General features: G+C 37.1%; 1 protein-coding gene across 4 annotated transcripts; it reads left to right on the plus strand.

Moving 5' to 3' along the window:
* Positions 1-2,299: 2,299 nt before the first annotated feature.
* Positions 2,300-4,347, plus strand: LOC122076772 (UPF0481 protein At3g47200-like). Of its 4 annotated transcripts, none has more exons than XM_042642334.1 (2): positions 2,300-2,596; positions 2,736-4,347. In XM_042642334.1, exon 2 carries the CDS (start codon positions 3,014-3,016, stop codon positions 4,046-4,048), a length of 1,035 nt encoding a protein of 344 aa, XP_042498268.1. In that variant the 5' UTR covers positions 2,300-2,596; positions 2,736-3,013; the 3' UTR covers positions 4,049-4,347. The 4 variants fall into 4 exon arrangements, with proteins under 4 accessions (XP_042498268.1, XP_042498249.1, XP_042498259.1 ...); XM_042642315.1 differs by having other exon boundaries at positions 2,302-2,567; positions 2,739-4,347; XM_042642325.1 differs by having other exon boundaries at positions 2,302-2,562; positions 2,739-4,347.
* The last annotated feature ends 6,683 nt before the right edge of the window (positions 4,348-11,030 follow it).

Below are 11,030 nucleotides of genomic sequence, written 5' to 3' on the forward strand. Positions count from 1 at the left end.
AGGTATATAGTTTGATCGTTCTAGTTTTGTTTCAAGAGAAAAAAAAAAGGATATTTTAACACGGAAACTGAAATTTCTGTTTTTGAAAGAGAACGTATTCCAGAAATATTACCAACGCAGCCTAAGTTTCTATTGAGGGTTTTAATATATATAACCTAATCCAATTCAATTTAAAATAAATAAATAAATAATCACAAAACATAATGGCGAATGCATCCAAAACAAGTCATTAGGCATTCACATTGATTGGTCAACGAATCAATCTTTGATTTAAAAAAAAAATTAATTATATAAATAAACAAAAGAATTGCTAAAACAATAATACATTCATGCGTTTTATCAAAAAGAAAAGACCTAGCCAAAAGACTTTTCATTTTTATTTTTAACCTGTTTATCATGTATATTAAATCTAACTTTTTAGACCCTGTTTACCAAAAAAATATTTTTAGATCCTCCATTTATCAAAGGTTTGCTCACTCCAATTATGCGGAAAGAAGATAATGCTAACTGAACCTCTCTACCTTCTGATGAGGGGTTGGAAAATGTTGTCTTTAGTGTAGAAACTTACATAGCTCTTGGCCACGATGGTTTACCAGTTGTTTTCCAACACATCACAAGTGCTGGGACACTATTAAAAATTATGTAAATTTTATGCACAATGTCTTTCTCAATCCTATTTTACATTTTAGGTCAAACACTATAGAGATCTCACTCTGAGGAATTTAGACTAGTTAACATTTGTATAGTGACATACAATATATTGCAAAACATTAGGGTAAAAGACAGACAGATGTCTGATAAATTATTATCACCCAACAAATTTGCCATTATCTTAAGAATTTTAAAGGAAACTATCGATGTCTGGTCTTGAAGTTAGATATATTGAAAGCATATGATCATCTTGAATGGGATTATACAATAATAACAATAAATTCTGTGTTATTATCCCAACTTAATGGGGTTGACTACGTGGATCCATACAAAATACAATAGGAAAAAAATCCAGGTAAAAAAGGAGGAAAGATGAAAAATGAGAGTAAAAGGAAATAGACACAATCCATCAAGTCAGGAAAATCTTAGTTGAATGCGGTTGGCTACATGGATCCTTACTCTTCAATAGGCTCTATCCAATGTCATACTTAAACAAGATCAAAACTATATATGTTATTTCTCACCACTTTGTCTATGGTCATTTTATGCCTGCCCCTAGCTTTTTTAGCTCATTTAATCTGAATCAGATCACTGCTACTCACTAAAGCATCCTCAAACCTCCTTTGAACATGCCCATACCACTTCAACCGATTTTTGTGGAGCTTGTCGTTTATCAAGGCAACTCCCAAATCAACTCTAAAATTCTAATTCATTAATTTATCCTTCCTATTTTTTCTGCATATCTATATTAACATCCTCATCTTAGCTATACATAGCTTCTCTATATGATACTCTTAATTACTTAATATTCCACCCTATACTTCATAGTTGGTTGCACTACAATCCTCTAGAAATTTTCCTCAAGTTATAAAGAGATAAGTCGATCACATAACACTCTAGATGCATCTCTCCATGTCATTCATCCCACATTAATTCTTCGTAAAACATCTTCCTCTATATCACATTCTTTATTTATGGTTGACCCCAGATACCTAAAATAGTCACTTTGTGAAATCTCTCTCTCCTCGGTTTACGTCATTTTATTGTCCATCATAAAGTTGCTAAAGTTATACTTTATATACTCCGTCTTTGATCTACTAATCTTTAAATCCTCTTGTTTCTAAGGTAAATCTTTATAGCTTTAAATTAGCATTAATTTTTTTTTTTATTCTCATCCACTAAAATTATGTCATCCGTGAAAAGCATATACCAAGGAACCTCATCTAGAATGATATTGATTAATTCATTTATGATAAGTGTAATTAAATAGAAACTTAAGAACAATCTTTGATGAACTCAATTGTAATTAAGAAATCCTTACTTTAACCTCGTATATATTTCATACTAGTGACCAAACGAGATCATTACCCATTTAGAATCATTGAATGATCACCAAGTCAATCTCTCCATCATGTGAAATATATATTAAATTATGTCAAAAGAATGGGCATGCGCATGCCACCCATATGCGTGGCAATGTGTCTATTTCTCTCGTTTCCCCCTTAAATGACCCTTGCCTCTTCTGTCTTGGTAAAACTGGACTACGGTGTCACGTGCTCTCCTGTGTTTTCTCCACTTGTGGGTCCAACCTCAAAAGGAAAACTTAGCCCAATGTAGTGAAAATGAAAGCCTTGAGTGATGGCATTATAGCAAATTCACCTTCATTGTATAATTACAAAGCCATCCACCGCTGCAATGTTACCACTGCATTCAAGTATTTTTACTACTTAGAAGGTGCTAGAACCACTATAAGTACTAGCATGAATTACAGAAATAGCTTCAATTTGTTCTACTAGTTGTTCTTCGGGTGCGAAATTGAGTGGGATGCTATAAGAAGATCAAGGTTTCGTTTTGATTGAACCTCTGGTTTTCAGGTGACAGTTTAGCTGGGCTTAATTCCTCTCCGCTGAGGTGAAGTAAGAATTGAACCTGATTTCTCAATTGGGTAGTTTGTATTTCTTTCATTCTTTTTTATTATTAAAATATTCTTTATTGATCTTAAGAAAAGAAAAAAAAGTGTTGGTTATCAATACTTTCATATATTTACATTATATTTACTCTAATGGGTTTTTGAATGTTGGCAGCAGGCAGATAGAAGGATGGGGGAGAGTTCTTCTATAGATATTGAGAATCTCAGAGGAAAGCTTCCTCCGAGCTTGAATCCATTCTCAACTTCTTGTATTTACAGAGTGGACAAAAGAATTCGCAAAATAATGGAAGATGCCTACACCCCGGATACGGTCTCCATCAGCCCTTATCACTCTGATCTCAACAAGCAAAATTTGCAAATGCAAGACATGGAACACCTTAAGAAGCGATACGTAAAGGCATTGGTTGATCGAAAGAGAACCACTCTGGAAGAATGTGTGAAAGCTCTCGAGGAGTTAGAACTGTAGCCCGTGACTGTTACTCAGAGCCCACGAAATTAGGTACCAAAGAAAACTTTGTAGAAATTTTTCTCTTTGATGGCTTGTTCATCATTGAGTTATTTCGGAAATTTTCCCATGTTGTTGAGACAGATCGAAATGATCCCATATTCAATTCCAATCTAATGAGAACAAGGGTTGTCCGTGACTTGTTATTGCTTGAAAACCAAATACCCATGTTAGTTCTTCAAACCTTATTCGATCTAAGTTATGACCCTAAGTCTGATAGATTCCCACTCATCATATTGGCTCTCAATTTCTTCAAGGATTTGGTATCGTATGATAAGGACTATTATACTGGTCTTCAAAATATCGAGCCCACTGGGCACAAGCATTTACTGGATCTGTTAAGCTACGCACTTGAGAATTCTCTTCCGGCAATGGTCCTGTGGCCAGCATCAAGGGGAGCACTAGAATCTCTGCCATGTGTGACGGAGCTCCAACATTCCGGTGTTAATTTCAGGAAGCGCCTCACCAGAAGTGGCTGGATGGATATAGAGTTTAGAGATGGAGTATTTGAAATCCCTACACTACGTGTTGATGAATACACAGATCCCTTTTTCAGGAACCTTATTGCTTACGAGCAACATCGATCTGGAGGTAGGCACTACATAACATCATATGCCCTTTTGATAGATAGTCTTATTGACACTGCTGATGATGTGGCATTTTTACGTCGCCATAAAATTATTGTGAATCACTTGGGTGACGATAGTAAGGTCTCTTCTCTATTTAATAGTCTCTGCACTGAAGTTGTCACTAATAACTTTTATTATAAGGATCTTTGCGACGATGTGCGTCAATATTATTACTCGCCCTGTAACGAATGGAAAGCGACATGGAAGCGCGAATATTGCAACAGTCCATGGACGATCATTCCAGTGGTTGCAGCAGTTTTTCTACTTTTTCTCACTGTTTGGGCTACCTTATTTACCACCCTGCCTGTCTTCAATGTTAATTTCAAGCATTAATCTTGGATATTAGGTCTGCTAGGGCTCTATATCTAGTATGGCCTTGAATAGACCGGATTAGAGGGCGATGATCTATGCCGCGGAATCCATCTAGTTGTGTTCTACTATGTTACTGTTTCTAGCTTTTTTTTCCCATATATTTTTTCTTTTCTCTTCTTTGTCCTTGCTTGGATCTATGTAGCCGGCCCCATTAAGTTGGGATAAGACTTTGTTGTTGTTGTTTCTTTAGGACTTTACACCATTGTGTGACCACATTGCTGTAACTGCAACATCCTTTAATTTTGAAGTTATTTTTGTTAGAATTATGTGTATTTGAAGTGTGGGTTAAAGATTTCTAGCATATATAACGGGGTGAAGGTCCCTTACCACCCCCTTATTGATCGACCATCCTAGCCACCACAAAGGTCTGGAAGCTGATCCAGAAATTATGGGTGCACCTGAAATTTAAGAACTTTCTTTGGAAAGCCTTCAAAGGAGAACTAACCACCAAAGAAAAATATTTTGAGTTGTCATCTACAAAGTGACCCTATCTTTAACCTTCGTGGCCAGGAAACGCAAACTGCATGACACTTATCCTTTGTTGTAGCTTCTCAAAACACATCTGGGCATAGGATCCTTAGGCCTGCGTACAAATTCCTTGAAGGACTAACATTCTTGGACATTGTTTCCAACTTCATGCTTAAAGACTTCTTCTCGTTGAATGAGGTTATCACATAATGGATGATTGCGTCTCATCTTCTTCTTCTTAGCCACTACCACTAATTTTCTACATGGCCCTCCTGGCATCAGAAAGCCCAATCCATATCTTAGGTGGAGTTTTATACTATTTGAGTGTTGATTGTAGTCTGCTATAGTGGAGTTTAATACCATTTGAATGTTGATTGTAGTCTGCTATAGGATATATTTCTTATTTACTGGTGATTGCTGGAGAGGATATAATGAAGACTAAACTCGAGCCAAGAAAATCCAATAGAAATTTAGCTTGAACAAGACACAATGGTTTCTTCACTAGATTGACTTTCCAACAGTTTTTGAGAAAGAAGAGAGGTTTTGTTTCAGAACTAATAGTTCGAATTAGTTCGAGTATTTCTCTTTGAATTCGTGATTGTAGGAGCCGTGATGTTGGGATTGTAGTGTATTTCACATTTGCTATTAGCCCTTCCCACCTTTAGCGTTGCCATCAGCCTCGCGGGGGGGGGGGGGGTGGTGGAAGTAGACGACAACAAACAAAATCTCAAGCGAAAAACTTAAATCCTGGACGATCTTGAGCATCAACGAGAAGCTCATCAAGAGTAGTGCCTGTAAAAGGAATCATAGATGATGATATCCCCATATTTGCCATTGATTTTGCTAGAAAATCTGCTATTGAATTAGCCTATTTATAATAGTGGATATGGTTGGAGGGATGTCACGCTTGCCACACGAATCATGGAACCAACCCCTTCGCAACCAACAATGTCACTGCACTAGAACCAAATTCTATCCATAGCTTTTGAAGATATATCTCCCTTGCGTGCTCCATTCCACGCACTAGAGCCCACCATCAGCCTCGAAGTTGGTCTAAATACCCAAACATTTCCTGATGGAAAAAATAACTTTTGCTTGATAGTGTTGAAACCCCCCACCAACTCTTGACCTTCTTGGATTGAGCACCCATCATAATTAACTTTACCCCAACTAACCTTTGGGCGACATCAGAAAACTTTCATAATCCTCATCAGACTTCTAATAATTTCTTAAATCCCCAATATTCTCGCACACATAAGGTGCACCACCTTGGTGACCTGACCTTTAAATTTTGGGGGAAAAATAACTTTCTTTTTTTCAATGTCAGCCACCAAACCAGATTTTTTTTTTTTTTTTTTTTTTTTAGTCCTTCATTCAAATTGTCTCGAATTTCTATTGAGCCAAATAAAATAAGGGATCAAAATTAACCTTACTATCCGCACCTCCTTGATAGAGACAAGTTCCACTTGCTTTTCCACCAACGACTTAGCTCCAAAAAATGTATCTGGAGGATGCCATGCCACCCCAAAACATCCTACAATGAACTCCAAAAATATGTGACACAAAGATTACTCTGCTGCATAACAGAGGTACCACTTTGACAACAAAGTAGATCTCCTTAGCCCCAAATTTCTTATCACTGATAACATAGAATGGTGAATCTTCCATCCGAAAATTGAATGGTGAGGTTGAAGAGATCTTAATGGTTTCGCTGTCCGCACCACCTCATAGGAAGAATTAACTGAGAACCCACTTGGAGGGTTTATATTCCTAGAGCATTTGTCTAAAATAGGGAAATTAGGAATCCTAATTGCCAATGCTTGCATGAAGATATCATTGAGAAATTGGGACTCCACCTGTGGGAATTGCCACTGATAACCCATCTAGGTTAGACAACTCAATGATGGGTAATTCTACCAACCAATTATCCCTCGAAAAATTAATACTTTCACCATTGCCAACCATTGACCTTTCCTTTCTCGAAACAAATTTCCACATCCACTTCATTCTCGGTCACACCAAAGGTAATTTATACACATTTTTTAAGGACCCATCTTAATTTGTGAATTTGAGCATGAAAAATTTACTAATGACTGTTTTCTCATGTTTTAGCTGCCATACCAATTTTCTTATTGTTGCCTTGTTGAAATCCCTCAACTACCTAATTCCTAAGCCACTTTCAGATATAGGACTACTTTTTTACTGAGATTTTCTTTGTCCATTCAACATCCCCTGTCCATATGATGTTCTTCATCTTTACAATCTCTTAATAGATTTTATCAATGACCCTAACCACCAATAGATTGCAAAATTATGCAATGTAATACTTGAAATCACTGATTTAACGAACTCCACCCTACTTTTAAACAAATGTTTTGCATAAATTATCCGTAGTTCATTGGAAGCTAAAGATCTCTTAATGGGTGTTGAAGTATTAATACTTTCTTAAAACTGATTGATTTACATCAAAGTTCTTAATTCTAGGAAATTTTATCCATGTGTAGTTTAAATATATATATATATATATATATTCCCAATTACTTGTTTAGTTGTACAGCTTGATTAACTCTACCCTATCGGCCCATCCTTGCTTATCTCATTGAGTCAGAAAATTTAGTTTTGAAGACATTCTTTTTGAGCGTCTCTTGTATGCTTGTTGAACAACATGGATGGTTGACAATCAGGATTGGGCTTGTCTCCAACGAGCGTCCAGTGATTCTTTCAACTCTCAACACGTGTCCTATACCAAATCCAGTTATTGAGGAACAAAAAACCTCCTTCAGCGAAGGACCCATTTAGCCAAAACTTGTTGGGATGTCGCCACTGAACTTATTGTTTGCTAATTTGATCACAGAAGCAGGTGAGGTCCCCAAATTGGGAGGGATTTGGCTTTCGAATTGGTTGTTGAGGAAAATTGCGTCTTGGTTCTTGTTGAAGAGATCTTGAGGGATGGGTCCAGAGAATTTGTTGACGAGATTTGGGATCAGAAGAGTTGCAGAAGGGAAAGAACAGACATTGGAGCCCACCCATGTGCTTAAGATGCCCAATGGGTCCTCTGTTATTGCAGATTTCCATGTCTGGAGGGCTGTGTAAGCCGCATTTGAAGACTCTGATGGGTTTGAGTGTTCACTTCGCCTCCGCCTCCACCTCCACCTTCACCTCCACCAATTAACACACCACCACCACCACATTTTAGTGGCCACACTGCCTTTTAGATTTCTTTTTCCCTCAAAATAATTAAAACATAATAATTAATGATGATGATAATGAAGTTAAAAATAAATATTTCACTCCTTGGCCCATGTAGTGGGAAAAAAATTTGAGTAATCGAAAAGAGTAAAAATACCCAACCTTTAGAAACAAAAAGAGTTCATAAAAGTTAGACTCGGACGTGTCACAAGTTCACCCATGAAAATATGCAAAATTTGATATACTCCACCATAAACCACCGAAAATTATCTTCCAAAGCTTGTAAAAGACTTGACTTGACCTGACCTGACCACAATAGCTTCCTCTTCAAAGATAATTTGAAAACATAAGCGGATCATGTACTTGTATGAGACTGATTCACACAGATGGAATCCACCCAAAGAGAAACCCTATGGTCGTTTCCATTTGTGTCGATCAGACCATACAAGAACTTGATCCACACTCGTGTGGATGGGCATTCAGTGGTCCAGTACTGCTTCAAGCGATACCCCGCAACAATGGAGATTTGATCCGATATTCGTACAATCACCTGGTCGTACAGGTGAGCATCCAACACCTATCCCTTCTGCTTCCAAATATACTCATATTCACCCATGTAATAGCAGAAAATGAGGTAAATATTTGATACTCACCCATATGACCAGGTGATCGTAGTAGTAGTGAATCCATTCTCCAATAATAGGTGATATCCATACTTGCGCGACTCACCATTGGGCCCTTTAGTAGGCCATGTCGCTTGGAGAAAATTTGCCTGAGCACGTCGAGCCACTTTGCCAAAGGCTTAAAATTGATGGGCTTTTGAGGGATATTCAAAAGACGTGGTCCCCTCTTTGTTTGAGGTGTACTCTTTTGATAGCATCACATGGTCCCATCCCTTTCGATTTTGTTTCTTTACCCAGAAAAGGTTTGCTCTCTCCTCCTATTCTTCATCTTTTTTAAAAGATATCTTTCTTCAATAGCCCAAGGCCTCTGCCTCATGGTTTCTGGATTTAAATCCTATGCAATTCTTCATCTTGCAATTCTCATGCAATGCTACCTGCAGAATGTGACACTTGGCAATGCTGATGTGGATGGCCCAGATCTAGAGGGAGAAGATGGTGCTACCCAGACCGGTTTAAATCTGATTAAACCGGATTGAGCCGAGTTGCAACATTTCTACCCAACCCATACATGGTTATTTTTAAATGAAAAACCCAACTTACTCTTCTTCCTCCCCTCTCTTACACGCTCTCTCTCGGTTATCTCTTTCTCGGGATCGAGTTCCATCACCGCATAATCTCTGGGAAAGGAAATATTTACTGAGAATAGAAAGTGAACATAGCATCCCATTCGTAAGCGATTCCTTCTCTCCGGTGGATTCTCTCTTCGAAACTCTTAGACTTGGTTTTGGTTCTGAAAACCAGGGCCAGGTCGAGAAAGGGTAGAAGAGGTTCAGTTCTTCCACCACCAACTATGTTTGATTCTCAGTTGTTATTGCAGGAAATTTCATTGTAAATCATTGCATTCCAAGCTTCTTTATCTATCTCCTCCTTTAATTTTGTAGAGAACGAAACTGACTTTCCAGAAATCGAGGTTATATTTGGCTCTTTCTTCTTCTGACTCTTTTTTTGTTGGGGAAGAACTTATGATTGAAGGATTGGTCTATTAAGCAAAAAAAATCCTAATAAAAAGATGTATATTAATCCTATTTTGTTACTCAATAACTATTGACAGATGCATTTTTTGTAGTTAAGTCGTGTGCCAATGTTCTTTAGAGAGATAGACCCTCAACCCAGAAAGCACACTCTTTGGAAAACTACATCGTATTTCACAAGAGGTCAAGCCCCCATGTACAGGTATGTGGTTAAGGGTGTCAATTTCAAATCGAAACCAAATACTTAATCCGAAACCAAGCCGAATTAACCGAACCCAGCTCGCATAGATAGAGATTTTCTTGATAAAGCTTTGATGTCTTTACTTCTCTATTTCCTTCTTGTTTCACCTGAGGATATGTAGGGTTCTTGGTAGCTTTTCCGTTAATCTCTATTATTTTTTCCTATTGCTTTGCCTTAGGTTGGGATAAGTTGTTGTTATGGTTATTGTTGTATTGTCTCTGTGATTCTTACTTTGCTCGAAAAAATGGTGGAGGGTTTTTATTATATGATTTGTGCTTCTGTTTAGATGCTTTAGCATTAGGGATGGGATTGTGTTGAGTTAGTAATGTTTCTAAGGCTCTCTCTCTCTCTCTCTCTCTCTCTCTCATATGGTAGTGATTAGAAGATGATCATCATATTTTGCCCAATTTTATGAACTTATAGAACTCCTTTTCATGGGGTTTTTTAGGTGCAACAAGACATGTTATTTGATATTTGAAAAGTGATATATAGCTAATTATAGTGATCAGGCTCCCATATTGTTCATGTGGTCAATGTGCTCGAACTTTCCAATCTTTGATCAATTGGAAACCTATTTGGTTTCTATGGTTTCTATAAGTTTGCCAAAAGTTTAGAGAGTCCCTGAATCTTCCCCTTCCATGAACAAAGCTTTAGAGGATTCATGCATGCTGAGGCCAAAAAAAAAGAAAGAAGATAACATTTCAGTACATGTTATGACTAATTACTTCTTTTTAATGCATTTATGGTTCTAAATCAGAAGACCATTGACTGAGCTAGGCTCAAATGTTTTTAACTTATAAGACCATCAACTGAACTATGTGCTCAAGTGCTTTTGTAGAACGCAAAATTTCATGTTTTTTTATTAATGTATATCATTTTTTTCTTCTGTTATATATTTTTTTGAGTAATATGAATTTAGATCTTTCTTTATTCTAGATAGAGATACGAGATCATAAAGATGTGCTCACTGAAATCTTTTCACGTTTGCCAACACAAAGTGTACTTCAACTGAAAGTTGTGTCAAAAAGTTGGGAACACCTTATTTCTGATCCCATTTTCATCCCGTTATCAGGCTGAAAGATCACATAAAATATTTTGATTCTTCTTCCAAGAGGGACATCGCTATTTTCATATAGATATAGAAAGCATTAGCTACCATCTTGTTAAAAAGGACCAAGCTATTGTGGAACACACTATTACTTTTGATTTCTTTCTAGAAAAGGTGGCTCTGAAATCTTCGTCTAAGGGGCTTATTTGTTGCTGAAGTTGCTTCCCTTCCAAGAATCCACCTGATACTCAAGGAATTGGTCTGTTGTAATAATGGGTTTTATGGTTTTAAGAAAACTGTCAGTTACTGAACGGACCCTAAGGGTTTTAATGGTCTTTGTAAT

The sequence above is a fragment of the Macadamia integrifolia genome, chromosome 1, assembly GCF_013358625.1.
Source record: "Macadamia integrifolia cultivar HAES 741 chromosome 1, SCU_Mint_v3, whole genome shotgun sequence".
In the NCBI taxonomy this organism is placed as follows: Eukaryota; Viridiplantae; Streptophyta; class Magnoliopsida; order Proteales; family Proteaceae; genus Macadamia; species Macadamia integrifolia.